The sequence below is a fragment of the Marmota flaviventris genome, chromosome 17 (assembly GCF_047511675.1).
Source record: "Marmota flaviventris isolate mMarFla1 chromosome 17, mMarFla1.hap1, whole genome shotgun sequence".
Lineage (NCBI taxonomy): Eukaryota > Metazoa > Chordata > Mammalia > Rodentia > Sciuridae > Marmota > Marmota flaviventris.
This window is the reverse complement of record NC_092514.1, coordinates 68259127-68275331: the sequence shown is the minus strand read 5'-3', so window position 1 is coordinate 68275331 and position 16205 is coordinate 68259127. Positions and strand designations below refer to the sequence as shown.

The window sequence follows — 16205 nt, the reverse complement described above, 5'->3', positions numbered from 1 at the left end:
CTTGTGGCTGGAAACAGAGCTCATCATTTACTTCATGAGCTGAAGTTTTTAGGGAAGCAGAGACCAGAGGCTCTGGCAAATTGGGATTTACATTTATCTCCCACAGTGACTCATTGGATTCCAGTGAGTAAGTCCCAAAAAAGCCAATCAGCTCAAGGAGAGGATGACCCACCCGGAGATGACTATCTGACTAGTGGGTTTAATTTAGCCACTTTATGGTGGAAGTTGTGAATTATTCAGAAGTTTTTCTAAAGCACACAATGTCACTGGCTTGACTATCCTAGCTGCCAAATTGGAGGAGCCAAAAGAGATGGTATGCTCCCGATAAACAGTTCTGCGGCTGTTGAAAAGGTCAAGTGGTTTAGCAAGTTCTGGTTTAAGAGCAGCGCTTGGCCTCCCAGTCTGCAGGGCCACTGGCTCCTCGGAAAACCAACTGCTTGAGCTAAACTGACTACTCTTAGGCAATTAGCATTAGGTTCTGAGTCAGCCTTGTCCTCCCTTAGAGGACAGAGAGATGCCATTTGCCAAGGAATTTTCTGATGGTCAATGCAAGGAAACCTAGGGATAAAATGGACCATGTTGACAATACCAGCAAGTCACTGAATATGGAAGAATGCAAGTAGCATTCTTGTAGGTCATCATCTCCTATGAAACCTGCACGATCGCCTTGGGATCTACAAAAGTAATTTTATCTACAACTGGTACAAATGTGTTCAACAATAGAGGTCATTTTCTTTTTCTTCCCCAGACTTCTCTTCAATAATTCCGCAATGAAATGGAGAGAGAGAGAGAGAGAGAGAGAGAGAGAGAGAGAGAGAAAGCAAACAAGGTTAAATTTAACCAGAGTGCTGGTACATCTAAACACACTTTAACACACATAGCCTTCTGTCTGGTATAGATACTGTACTTTATACATTGCATGATCACTTCCAGAATTCTGTAACATGAAGGTAAATAGCAGGAGTATTACAGTATTTGAGCTCTCATAATTGAACCCTCACAGCTGGATGAGACAGAGACCAGTGCTTCTTACACTAATGGGAATATGAATCACTGCGGATGGCATTGAACTTCAGGTTCTTCTCTGCTTTGCTGACGAGCTCCTGGTGATGGGAATAGGTGGCATTGATGAGCAAAAGCACAGAAGGCAAACTCCAGGATAGTGCAGAGTTCCCAGAGCTAGAATAGCTGCACCCATCTGAAAAGGGCTTCCAAGGCTGATCTCATGAGGTCAATAACGATCAGCTTCCTTCGTCTGGTTTTGTTGTGTTCTGCCTATAGCTCCACTGAGATACATGGTCTTACACGCACTTCAGACCAAGTGGAAATTCCTGCCCACAATGGGTATCACATAATCACTGGCACCTATCGTTTTTAATTGGAAAATTGTGATGGATGCCTATTCCATGAATCTAACAATATTAAACAAAGGACGTTAACTTTTTGGTTTTTTTAAAGCTAACTTTTGCTTTTTAGAAGCACATTCTATTTCTCTGTTCCTAGGCTCTGTAATTTTTCTTAATAGCTTCTTCCTAATCATATCTTCCCCTGTGGATGTTCCTGAGAGACTTTCCTTAAGCTCCATTTTACTCAGAGAATATAGTTCTAGGTTCACCATCAAAGTGTGGGTAGACTCCTGTGCTGCCAATCCCTGCTTTGGGTTTCTTGCCAGACCAGCCGTAGTTTTAGCTGGACCTGAGGGGCATGGGCACCTGCAGGGTGGGAGAGGAGAGCCTACGGAACAAGGAAGTAAAACCAGTGTTCATGTTCAGCAGGAGGTGAGGTCCTTCAGCTCTTCAGAACTCCTCTTAAACAATCAGTGAAGTGCATAAAGATGTGAGCATATGTATCAAAACAAATGAAAGGAAATGATCAAAATTTCCAACAAGGAAACAGTGATAGATGATAGATAATCGATCTATATCTAGATATAGGTATATACACCCATATCTATAGCTATATATGTTAGAATCATATAGCCATTTAAAATTGACAACACCATCCACATCTATTGACTTGATAAAGGCCCTTGATATAACTTGGAACGCGTGCAGGTAGTAATAGTATAATGCCATTAAGCTTTTGAAAGTGTGTGTATGTATGTGTGTGTTTTCTAAGGGAAAAACGTATGGAACAATGTATTCTTTAAATGCAGGAACAATTAACTCAGAATTATGAATAATGTTTATTTTCCTGCACGTATCCTCTGAGTTTTCTGAAAATATATTATTTTAAAATGACAAAACAACACTATTTCCATTTAAGGGGAAAACACCTACTCGGTAAGTATTTATGAACCATGACCATCTGGGGTGGTGGAAAGTACAGACAGGAGTTTAGTGAATCACTTGTGTTAGTGTTTAATTCTCTCCTGTGTCATTTTAATGCCAACTACTGTTCGAGACTTTCAGGCAGAGATGGCTAACCCCAAACAGGTTCACATTATCTTGATCAAATTAACTTCTTTGAAATTGTGGATGATTACTCCATGGGAACTAATTTCATCATTAATTTTGGTACATTTCTCACAACCTTTTAATTACCAGTTTAGAAAAGAGGGGGAAAGATCAATTTTTAAAGTTTACCAGTACATTCCAACTGTACTGAACTAACAAAACATGGTAGCTAGTTTTCAAAGACGCCCCGCCCCCACACTATGAAGCACATGTTTCAGTACTAACCGTGGAAATTATGCTCCACAATTCACTCAAAGCCTCTGCCTGGGCTTCCTCAATGAAGAGACATGTGAATGAAGAAGTCCTCCATGACTTACCCAAGCCACCACCCGACAGCAACTGCATGAGAGATGCCCCCCACGACTTCCCAGCTATTCCCAGTGGACCCACAGAATTGTGAGAAATCATAACAAACTATTGTGGGGTTTGCTGTTTCAATGGATAAATCCCCAAATGCTTTTGTTATTCAATCCAATGGCCTTTCTGCAATTTTCCACTTAATCCAGTTTCCCTCAAAATCTTGAATGAGAGCAGTTACTTTGATGGGGCAAATTAGTTTCATTCAACATGGCGTCCAACCTCTTTCAATGTACCTATGTCATTCATTGAAATATTCACATAATTGAAAACTTGGGACTCAATGGGTTAAGGTAGATACACATCGAATGGGTCTCGGCTTATCGAACAAATCAGAGAGCTCTGCAAGCCCAAATACATTTACTTAAACTAACATTTTCTTTCCATCACTGAACATCTGGTTCAAGGCACTGCCTAATCCTATAAAGCAAACTTCCCTAACATTATACCTACAGATCCAGGAAGGACTTGAATGAGTAGCTGGCCTCACGGTTCAGTGTCAGGAACACATGCAAGCCACAAGAGAGCTGTCTTAATCTTTTCATTTAAGACATCTGGGCTCATCCTTGCCACAAGCCATTTGATTTTAATAATAAAATATTCACCAGGCTCCCTCCTAACCTGGACTGTCTGTAAGCATGGAGAATCTGAAGCACGCCCCGGATGGAATGGTTTCCGAATGCGTCTTCATTGGACTCGTCTAACCGTGTGGCTGTGTTTTGTTCTGCTCTCCGTTGGAAATGGGATGGTAGAGACAGGAGAAGAGCAGAGAAAGAATGAAGGAATAACCAGCCAGGCGCTTTCCCCCAGAGGGCCTGATACACATAAGCATCGCATTGCCAGAACCCAGGATTTCCACACACAATTCAAGGAATAGACAGACTCGCTTTTCCAAATGTCTTTTATTCGTTGTACATTTTCTTATGAGATCAACACACCATTTCTTTCAGGGACACCTTGCTCCTGAAGGCTGATGGATAGTATTTGTCCCAGCTATGAAAGTTCACAGCCAACACTTTGACAGAGAGAGTTGGTTGGGTGATTTTTTTTTTATTTTTTTTTTTGTCATTATCACTGTCATTGCTATCTTTAAACGGTTGCTTGAGTCAGTTCATAGATTGACACGACATTGAACACAACACACACGGTGTGAAGTTTTACATACACACGCACAAACATCTGGAGACCAGTTACAAGGTTGGCAGCTTCCTCCCCAGCAGCAGTTTGAAACTGAAGAATGTCCTGAGATAGGAAATCAAAGTGAAGGCTCCTCGTCAACAGAGGAGTTCAAGTTTGACTTAGTCTCCCAATTTCATTTTCCTTTTTGGGGTGGTGAGAGGAAAGATGCAGGGGGGAGCCCTTAGGAACCACGTGACAAACCACTTGGTTTGGCATCTCAGTCATTTCCTTGGTCAAAAACACAGGTTCAAAGAAATATTTCAAAGTTCGTCAGAAGCTTACTCTTCCTTTAATGGGTTCTTAGATGGAAAAGGAGACGGGAAAGATAAAGTTATGCTTTTTTTACAATACCGTGATAGGAAATTTCATCATAGAATGGCCTATATACTTGTAAGGCAAAAATTATAATTCCTCGCTTATTGACTGATCGACGTCAATCCAGGCTGTTATGGATACCATCAGTACCATCTGCGTGAAAAGACGATTTTTTTTTTTCTGAAGAATAGCAACCCAGGAAAGCAGCTGCTCCAAATGTTATAAACTAACAAGATTTCTTTAAAGCCACATTTTCCCACAATCCCGTCTGTTTCTGGGAACTCTTATTAATACATAAGCTACATCAACACCAATGTTGTGTCTACTCCAAGCCCCTGTGCATGGGCTATCTCCTCGGTTTCAGGATTTTGAGACAGCATCCCCATCATAATAAGCCAGAGTTCCAAAGTGAGGAAAATGCTCACAACCTAGATAACAGGAAAGTCAGGCTAACATGAGAATATCTGGGGCCCCCACAGTCAACAGGCAAAGCTCAAAAAGCTATACCGTCCTGGAAAACAGGTGTGTTTTCAGTACAAGGCTGGGGCACACAGAAGTTACCATCTGACATTCATCACTTCCCTTCCCCCACACGATGAGTAGGCGAGGTTCTCCCCTGAGGAAGTCTGCCCCACCTGTTTCCATATAGGAAAACACCAAGTCCACACCCCCCAACCCCAGTTTCTTCTTCACTTCTGTAGCTCATAAGCAAAAAAAAGTTCCCAGAGCCGGAATTTAAATTTAACATTCACCTTAGAGGCATGGAAACATTCCACCCACATGCTTCAGAGGTCCTCCCTGTAGAGAAGCTTCTAATGAATTCCATACTCTACAACTCAGCCCACCTCATTCATAAAGAAAAGACACCACGACCCACAGAAAAGAGATGATTCCAACCGGGGAAGCTCAGCAGCACGCTGCACAGGGCAGCAAAGATGGAGAGAGTCCAGGGAAATCACTGTTCATTCTTCAACTTCAAACTCTCCAGAGACACTAAGATGAAGTGCTAAAGGTGTGAGTTACAAAGGACAGGTGTGCACAACCTCTCTGATCTGCTTTCAGAATCATTCAGGTAGCAAGAAGAGGTAGGGGGCTCTTAACTAGCAGGTGGAATTACTTCCTTCTAGCATCAGACATGCTTGTACTGGCCCAACCAGCTTTCTTTACAATAAACATGGCTAAAAACAAAATTCAGGTGCAACATAGGAGAACGACTGATCATACACACAAATACAATTGTCTATGATAAAACCCACAGACTGTAAGAAAAGGTGTTGATTTTTCTTTCCTCGCAGAGACTAGATTAATAAACAGAAGCAGCATTTTCATCTAGAAAACGGAAGCACAGAGGAAGCTGGGAAGTCCACCTATTTTATTAAAATTCTTGTAAAGTTCAGATCCATAGAGAAGCTCTGTCTACCATCTATTTTCACAAAATATATATATATATATAAAAAAAAAACTTTTCCTGTATTTAAATAAAGAATTCAAAACTACACCTCTAACACCTCTGGTCAGCTTTAAAATGACCCAATTTGATGATTCTGCAGAGTAGGAAACACGTTCTTACTGTGTAAGTTCGTTACGCAAAGAAAATATTTTTCCTCTAAAAATAATCTATTAAAATGACATTTCAATTCATATACAAAAATCACTCCATTCAGAAAATAAATTTGAGACAAAGAAATAAATCAGACGCAGGGGTAATACAAGAGATAAATCGTCCAAATTTTCTCAATCAAACCTTCTCACCTAGGTTGTACACAGAAAATTGCCCAGAATGCTTCAGATTGTTGCTCAAATACAACTTTATGATGTACCTATTGTTACAAAATAGCTCTATGAAACCCAAGCTGTGAAATTTCCTTTAGTGGCAAACATATTAGGGCCAGAATTTACCACCCACCTTTATGTGTACGTAGAAGGCACCTAAAGATTTAGTCGGTGTCTAAACATTCCCTCGTGCTCCCTTCCTGACACATACACGGCTGAAGTTTCCCATTTCTGTTGGCCAAAGAGTTTCTGCATCCTTCACCACACACAGCACCTCTGTAATAGCAAGCAAGAGGAGCTCTGTTAGCTCCCATCTCAGGAGCCCAGGCTGTATCACAATTGACCCAAGCGCTTGAATTTTCCTATAGGCCAATGCACACAAATTTTAACCCCTGACTCTGCAAACCTGGAAATTTAAAAATTATACTGTCCATCAAGAGTCCAGTCACACCACTTCCCATCAGTGGGAGAGTAAATGAGGATCAGGGTGTTCTCAACTACTTTAGGAAAATAACCTATTTCAGGATCCCTATGGCTTGGTATTGATTTTGTGCATTTACTCTGAAATAATTTCTGTTTAAAAATTAAAATGAACGGTCCTCTCTTCTTGCTGCCATACCTCCCTAGCCCTGTCAGCATACTCAATAGAGAAAGAAAAAAAAAGGGGGGCTGGGGGGGGTCTTGCAGACATGGTCAACTATAAGATTTTACAGGCTTGGGGATGTGCAGGGTCCTCAGGTGGTCATTTCCTTCCCAAGGCTTTAGTAATCGTGGAGGCTTCCAGTTAAAGGGACCAATACTGGTGGCCAGAAGCTCCAATTGGAGGTTGATGGACACTCAGATGGGCCCAGCTGAACTTTACCACCACCTCTCCCCTAAAGGTTCCTCCAAGGGCACCACTGAACATGGCCTGAAACCACTGCCTTCAGAAGTACTGAACACAGGATTGGACAGACAAGGTGACATCAGAAGAGAACCAAATAACACAACTACTTCTCCCCAAGTTGCTGCTTCCGAAAATCCAAATCAGCCTTAAGTACTGGACTTTACAATTACTCTCGTTCTCCTGGCAGACACCTGTAGTGTATTTCTAAGAACATTTCCAGCAATCTGCCTTGTGGGTAAAAAAAAAAAAAAAAAAGAAAGAAAGAAAGTATCCTCTTCCGAGAACTTTCCTTGGCATCCACCCTTCCTCAAAGATCAGTCATCTGAACTGAAGGTTATGGGCTCAGATTTTGTATTCACATTTCTCTACTCTGAAAGCAGCTGATGGGTGCGCCATATGCTCTTAAAGTACTTTCAACATCAGGCTTCTTGTCCTCGGCCATCTGATCATGCCTCTGTTGGCTTTTGGGGTAGATGCCATCAGTGTAGAATGGCAAAACTTTAGAATCAACAACACTAGAGAAACAAACAAACAAAATTCCTGACATTTCAATAAAGGTCACTCTTGGAATCTTTATACAGTTCAGTATTTTTTAAGGAAAAAAGTAATAATACAGGCTGACCTTCTTGATGAGTTTTTCCATAAGAGATGATGTCTACCATGCTGTAATACTGCAAGTAAATTCAAAGGCACACCTGTGTGTCAGCTTGCTCTTCCAAGGGCTTCCTAATTGAACAGCACTGTTTGCATTAATCTTTTCTCCCAGCCCCTAAGCATGACTTCACATTCCTGTTCAGCCTTGATCTCTCAAGTCCAGTGACAATCACCTAAAACAGTGGTCTGATTTGCTTTGCTGAAATATATTGGTGATTCCAATGAAAATGTTGGTAATGAGCAAGTGATGCTAATTATTCATTTCTGACCACAACAGACTATTACTTAAGAGAACAGGATGCCCAATCAGCTACTCTGCTGAAAAGACCAAACAGAAGTTCTTATTCTAAAGACTCTGGTTTCAAATGAGAATTTTTTTTTTTTTTTTTTTTTTTTTTTTGAGGATTTTACTAGTTCTCCCAGGTATCCTTTATGTTTTCAAAAACTGGGAACAATGTGGATTTCATTTAGACAGACAGGTGCACAACTGTTGGTTTTAATGATTGGTCTATGAAAATGACCAGATGAGTTCCTTTGCACAGAAATGTTAAGTCAGCTCAGGTCACCTATGACCCTCCCAGGACGAAAGCCAAGGAAAGACCATGAGAGAGGACAGAAGACGGCTGCTGGCCTGGCCTAAGCCACCCACACTGGGGATCACTGAGGAAGCTCTGTTTCCGACATCAAGACACAGGTAAGTACCTACCCTTGTCCTCACTTTCCCTGAATTCGATCTCCAACCATAAAAGCCTCGTTGCTGGAAAGAGACCCTGACCTCAGGAGCACTTAAGTGTAAAATGGAGGAAACCCAGAGCATGCCGGGATGAACAGCCCACAGTGATAAAAACCCACAGTGATAAAATATCAGCCACAGTGATAAAAACCCACAGTGATAAAATAACAGCCCACAGTGATAAAATATCTCAAATTCTAACTGTAAACTCCTCAAAACAAAGGGTGCAGGGCCCAAGTTCAAATGACAAGATACTGAAAGTCCCAAGGAATTAGGCTGAATACTTTAAAACTCTATTAATATGTTTGTGTTACGAGGCGATACCGGCTTCTTCAAAACAAAAATTCCTTGACCTTTCTTTGTATTTCTGCTTAGACTAAAGTCCTTTTAACTTAAGAAAAGAAAGAGGCTTTTAGAAGAATTGGGGGGCCAAGAACTGAAAAGATGAACCCAAACTAAAGTCTTGATTCCCAAGGACTCAATTGGAAAACCTGCAATGGTATAAGGACATTGGCAAAGCTGCAAATAGTGACTTCTAACCTCAGAAAAAGGACACCTCTTTTTTGTCGTCACCAGAAACAAGTAGTGAGTGTTGGATTTGGTGGCAATTAGCTTCCCCTGGGAGGATAATTTCATTGAGGTCTCTGGGATTCAGGTTGTGTGTCCTTAGGAGAAGAGAAATCCTTTTTCAAGGTAAATCACCTAGTCCAATGCCCTCTTAAGGAGTCTCCTAGTGTCATTTATGTTCCCCTGATGATGCAGAAGGAAAATAATAATAATAAAGAGACTAAAGCTTTAAGATGTGTTCTGTTTTGATCCAGGAGAAAGAAGAAAGCTCAGGTCAATGGCTGACATCATCTGCCAGCACTCTGTATAGCTCAGAGGATCCAAGACCTGAACACTGAGGCCCACTATCCAGCTGTTCTCGGCCTGTGGAGGAGCAGAGCTGTCACCATGGGCTTTGGGGCCCAGAAGTTCAACCAGGGCTGAAAACCCAGCAAACATCACATCAGAAAGAAGTATTTTGAACAGGCCCTTGAAACAGAAATTTGCTGATGATTTAAAAAGAAGAGCAACCCCCCCCCACCCACTCCGCAAGTCCACGGGGGATGGACTGTAAAAGGGCTGGCTGGGCAGGAGTCTCCCATCACACTGAGAACTTGCAGCTCTGAGGCACCCTGACCATAAGTATTTTGACCCCAAAACAACCTTATAGATGAGGTGGATGAATTGAAAGATGTTAAGAACTATATCTGTCTCCTACTTCTGAGTGAAGTTTGGTCTACCACATTCCCAAATCCCACTACAGTTCAAAAATGATTAGGATTCATGATTCTTTTTGCATGTGATTCGTAGCACAGCAAAAGAAAATACGAAGAAGCTAAGAACCAAGGGTACAGTTAACACCTAAGAGAATGTGCCTTTCATAACCAAATTGAAGTCAGTTATGTAGTGATTGCATAGAAATGGAAAGTTTAAGCACTCAGTTTAATCTGTAGAAAACTATTCCAATGGCTTCTAGAACAATTAATACTTGCATAAGGAAACTAACAGACAACTTTAATTCAGTCACCGTCCTTTATGAATTAATTTTCCTATGTCCATCTTCCTAATCTGCCTTTGGCAATAGCTGAGCTAAATATTCACTAGGTAGAAAAATTCTATTTTGTGTAATCAATTAGAACTTTGTGTTTGATGGCCTAAGACAGGTGTTGACAAACCATCATGGGTGGGCCAAATCTGGACCATTGCTTGGTTCTATAAATAAAGTTTTATTGGAACATAGCCATGTTCATTTATGTATTGTTTCTGGACAATTTCACACTGTAGCAGCAGAGCCAAGTAGTTGCAACAAAGACCATATGAAACACAAAAATACATACTGTCTGGCCCTTCCCAGAAAGATTGGCAATCTGTTCTTAGATGTCACAGTCACATTATAAAGAACAAAGCTATTGATCCTAAGGGAACTGTCCCCAACAAAGAAATATTTGCAAAATTATGTGTTTCATGTATGATGTGCATTTTCCTAGGGAAAAGGTCCTAGCTTTAAAAAAATTCCCAAAGGAATCCAGAATACTCCAAGGAAAACCAAAGAAGAATCAGAGAGGATCTTTAGCTGTCAGTACATTTAACAAGGCTGAAACACACACAGACCCCTAAGAAAGAGGAATGTGTAACTTCTAGAATAAAATCTCTCTTTTTTTATCCATTGTTTGGTGGCTTTCTCTTCTGAGATTTTAATCAGGCATTTTTCCATCTGAATATGTAGGTTTTCTCTCAGGGGTCTAACTGAAAACTATACCTTACATTATAAAAAAATAAATAAAAATTCTAAGGTGACATTTACTTGAGTTCCATTTTTACTTGTTAATTCAAAAAAAGTAGAAGATTCCTTGAAGTCATCATAGATTTTAAGAAGTCCAAATCCATGCACAAAGGTTTAACTCATTTTACTTGATCTGAATACCAGCTACAAAGCATTTTATGAATATAGGAATCTTACTTTTAGGCCAGAGGGAATTACATAGCAAAAGAACATTTGAGTGGGAATTTAGGAACTAGTTATTCATTGTATTTTCAGGCCAAAGATGCTTTGTGTTAGACACTTTGGAGAGAAACAGAAAACTTCCTCTAAGCAGAGATAATGAAGTCCCTTGCTCAACAAAGACAATTACAAAACTAATTAGTCCCTCTCTGATTAAATTCCAAACATTAAATCAACTTCATTTAGAAAATTCAGAGATCCTTTCAGAGAGCCTTCTCTCATGCTGGGGCTTATCAATATTGATTCTATTTTGTGGATTATAACATCTGACAAAGCAGAACTGATGAATTATAGCCAAAAAAAAAAAAAAGGTGGGGGGGTTAATCTCATTAAAAAGTGAATTAGCCAGAAACAGGCAAAAAATAATAACAAGACAAAGAGCAAAATAATATAGAGACCAGAGTGAACAAGAACTTGACTTTGAAGGTCACTAAGTGTAGACAGAGCAAACATCAGCAGAGCATAGATGTCTGGTCCGCAAACTGTTCACTGAGATATTGTGAGGCCCACTGCAAACTGTACAAACAAGCTAAGATGTTGTATAAATTTTGAAGGAAGCAGAGCGACATCTGCAGGACACAGAGTAAACTACGACTGTTAAACTGTTAGAACATAATTACTTCAAATACTGAACTGTTAAGTATTTGGGGCAAGGGCACCATTGAAAAAATTACTAAGTCGACTAATGGTGTCACAAACAGAAAGTCTGGGAGCCCCTGGAACATGCGAGCTTTTCTTTAGGCTTGGAGGACACACAAGAACTGAAATATACAACCAATTCTGAGCTGGATCCACATGTACTCATTTCCATTTCAGATGGCTTCACTGAGACAAAAGCTACGGTGTAACCAATTGGTTCTGAGCTTCTCAGTGTAATCACATACAATCTTTAAAATAATGGATCATTCCTTCAGGTCAAGGCTTTCAATCATGGCTAACAGGTGAACACCATGTATAAAGTCAGTGACTATCTTGATATTTTGTCAATATATACATCTATGTGAGTTTTTTCCTCCTCCATCAAAGTAGCCACTAAGGGGAGACCTAAACTTATTACAAAAGGTTGTTTGTGCTTAAAAACAGGCATAACTTTTGGGAAGGATGGGGCAAATTTTTCATTTGAAATTCTCTTCTAAGCCTATTAGACGATGGTGATGTTAAAAACTTCAGCTCTGAGAGCAGATTTAATTTCTAGAAATTGCCAAACACCACTTGGTGCTAAATCAGATAAACCAGGCAGGTGAGTCAAACTGGAGACAACCTAGTATTTTGGGGGGGGAAAAAAGGCAGTAATTCTAAAGTAATGATATAGAGGAGGAAATAAATTTTGGAAAGAGAATTACAAAAATATTTTAGTAAAAGTATTTATATAAATATATATATAGTCTCTCAAGGTAGCTACTCTGAAGATCAACACTCATTAATAGATACACACATATAGTAATTGTCTTAAAAATCATTCACATTAGGTTTTTGGCACATCTTTTAAATCAACAACACATGCAGAGAGAGGGATACAGACGGGTATGTTCACAAATACCAAGAAAATGCATACACAGACAATTATATGATACCAAATCAAATACCTCTGTAAAAATGAGCATGACCCCTGGTGTAGAGCTATACTGATTCTGCAATGCATTGATAGATACATACAGGGCTGATAATGAGATGGCCTGTGGTGGCAGACAATTAAATAATCTGAGTCTCATTCCTGAATACAGATATCTTTTTCCTCTCTATATACATATCTGCTTGTATATACAAGAAACTCCTGACAGACACAGCTTGTGTATCTTGTTGTTGTCGTCATTGTTTTAAGTCGGTTGTTAAGGATTTACACGTGGTTCTTGAAAAATAAAAACCAGGCTTTAAAATTTAGACTCCTAGGGCTATCGAGCCATTGTTCCTTAGTACATGAGATACCTAATCACCACCACCGTAGAATACTGCTTTTCTGGGGAAAAGGTATTTCAAATTTCAAATCACCAGGAACATGGCTTCCTGGTGGTGACAAGGATATTCCAAAGGGGGAGGACAGGAAAAGAAACGGCAGCTTTTTTTTTCTCTTTATAATCGCTTGTAATTCTCTGCAAAACTTAAGGAGAAGGTGATTTTAAGTCAGTTATCTCCCTAAAAGGTACTACTAGTCCAATGTTCCCAACCCTGCTGCACTTCCGAATCACACAAGGGCTTGAGAAACCTCCCAATTCCCAGGCCTCACCATGGACCAATTAAATCTAGGTCTCTGGTGGCTGTGGGGCTTTAGCATTGACAGTATGTACAAGCTCCTCCAGAGTTCCAAAGTGTACCAGGGTTGACAACCACAGACCACCTTCTCTACTCAACTATGACTGTTTTGGCAGTTCTGGCCCTGGGCCCACAGATTAGAGAGGCATACAAATGAGAAACATATTTTTTTTGTTAAGAATGATTCAAAGGAGACAAACAGGCAGGCATAACCTGACGCAGGCCAGGGAGATGATTTGCTTTCTACATTTTACCAAAAGCTAAAACAAAGCCAGGCGTGGTGGCATAATGCCTGTAATTCCAACAACCAGGAAGGCTGAGGCAGGAGGATTGCAAGATTGAGATCCGCCTCAGCAACGTAGCAAGACCCTGTCTTAAAAGAAAAAAAGAAAAAGGAGTGGGAGTGTGGGTCTCTATGGTAAAATATCCCTGGGTTCAATCTACAATATTACCACCCATTAAAAAAAAAAGAAGAAGAAGAAGAAGAAGAAAAGAAAGAAAGCTATAATAGAGTGACCCTAGATGACTTTCCTAGTACTTTCTGATTTCATAAAATGGGTAAACAGAGCAGGAATAAAGTTGCAATTTTTCTCTCAGTCTCAAAGAAGAGGAACTTCCAGCTTTAGAAAGGTGGGTGGGAAACTGAATGGCTCTAATTACAAGGATAATGCACCTTTTCTGGCTAGGAAAAAAATAAAAAATGAAGGCAGAGGTAGCTTTGAAGCAGATGAAGCCAATGTTGAATCAAACAGATATGTCCCAGAAGAGAATATGAGGAAGGAATGAAAGTGTCCTACTCAACTCTGAGCAACTTCCATGAGCAAGAGGTCAAGAACAAGACAGAACAATACAAACAGATAATGTACTATTGCACTTCAAAAATCCGAAATGGGAAGGAGGATTTGAAGGAGCAATCCTCTCCAGATCAGAGAACTTGAGACAAGGAAAGAAAGCATAGTTTCCTTCCTTCATTCCTTCCTTTCTTTCTTCTTCTTCTTCTTCTTCTCCTTTTTTATTTTTAATCAATCAACATCCTTTGTCTTTGTATTCCAAGAGTTACTTTATATAAACACAATGTCCAAAAGAATTGGTTCCTAGTTACTAGTGTAAGTCTATATTTTCTCCATCAATCATTTCACCCCTTGGTCCTTGAGAAATCAAGAGCCCCATATCAGACACCTGTAGTGTCTTTAGCCATGGCAAAGAACTCTTTTTTTTTTTTTTTTTTTTTTTTGCTAAGTCAACCTGCTTGGAATTCAGGGTGGAGCTTGCTAGATTGCCAGCTGCTTAGGAACAAGGTGTGGAAATGGAGCAGTCTGTACCTAGGAACTGATTCAGCCTTCCATTACCTGTTCATTGTATCATGGAACAACTGACAGCCTTTAATTCTCTACAGCTGTAGCCCTTCCACTCATAATAAGGCTTCTTCATTGAACAGGAAAACAAGCAAATGGAAAAAAGCAAATTGATTACAAAGATCATCCTTGGGGCGTCTCCATGGCAAGAGGACCAGAAGCAGAAGAAGGCACCGCGATTCTCTCTGTGGTGTGCAATCTCTCCTCATGACCAACACATGACCTTCCTACAGAATACAGATGTTCACAGAGGCCCCTTGGTGGAACTTGATTTACCAAGTGCGCACACACATACACACACACACACAGATGGATAGACAGGTAGATATAAAATCACATCACAAATCACTTTCCACTGAATACTATACCACAAATGTCAAGAGAACCAAACTTGTTTCTTTGAGCTGTGATAAAAGTGATTTTTATGTTTTCCAAATTTGGAAAAAGATCAGGAATAGGATACTTCAACACCTCACTTAAAACACATGGTCATCACCCAACATGGAGTTGAAGTCTGGGAGAGAGGAAGAGACATTTCACAGGAAGAGCTCCTTTTTTTTTTTTTTTGAGATTTTTTATAATATTCTTAAAGATGCATATTAAATAATTTCTTCTGGACCATAGACATGATCGAACTTAAAAAATAAAAGCCCTATAAATATTGCCAACCCAACCTTGTCTTCTTGTGTAAAGTGGGATCTTTCCAACCAAGCGCTTAAACATAAATATTAAAATAATAAATGGGACAAACTACAAATCTACTTACAGTTTCATCACTACTGTAGCACCTTTTTGCCAGGGCCAATGCATTCATTCCATAAAGAACAAGAGAAATCTGAGAAGCTTAAGGACTCATATGACACATCATTAAATATTTAATCACCTTTTTAAGTCCTAAGCCTTTATCATATTTCATCCATCTAGAGAGTTCATTCTATACTATAGATTCCAAGGCCCCCTTAGGAGGGGAAAAAGAAGAGAAAAGAGTGAGAGAGAGAGAGAACCCTCAGAGAGGCAGGGCAAAATTATCTCAAAGATGACTTTCTCTTGGCGCTGTAGTGAACTTGCTTCATCCCATAAACCCACCAATCCACAGTAGGGTCAACCAATGTAAGTCCATTGCTCTCTAGTCTCCAAGAATCAATTTCACAAAAGATGCCACATCTGTTGCTTTGGATTCATGTAGGGTGAAAAATTGATGTTGCTGAGAAAGAAGAGAAAAAAAGCATGGATTAATATTGGTCACTGATAATACATGAGATAAGCAAATGAACAAATTTGTTTAATAAATGAGTTATGTATCCCTATCAGGGGGAAGGTAGATCCCTCCTACCCTTTCCAAAATAAGTACATATCTAGGGATGCAAAGACCTTAAAGACACCTTTACTTCCACTCCTCCCACTTTGATATCTCTAGGTTTCCACCCCAAGAATCTATGGCTTTATTTTTTTAAAAAATATTAAATATACTATACAAATCCCATCTATAGTCAACTACAAAGATTGGCAATGACCATCTATCTAACACTCTGACTTACAACTTGGTCCCCTAAAAAGTCATTTTAGACTGATAGAGCTATAAAATAATTGGAAACTCCAGAGGTTCAGGTATTTTCACGTCTCAGGAAATGGGTAGTAGAATTAAGACACCAACTCTGCTGATCCATGACTGTGCAAGGAAGCAACCTGGCCCTTGACT

General features: G+C 39.8%; 1 protein-coding gene across 1 annotated transcript in view; it reads right to left on the bottom strand.

The window, feature by feature from the left end:
* Positions 1 to 3696: 3696 nt before the first annotated feature.
* The window catches only part of Map2k6 (mitogen-activated protein kinase kinase 6), a 111236-nt gene continuing 98727 nt past the window's right edge, over positions 3697 to 16205 (bottom strand). The window contains exon 12 of the mRNA XM_027946312.2: positions 3697 to 15710. Coding sequence (XP_027802113.1) covers positions 15633 to 15710 — 78 coding nt within the window. The 3' untranslated portion in view covers positions 3697 to 15632. The remainder of the gene's footprint in view (positions 15711 to 16205) is intronic.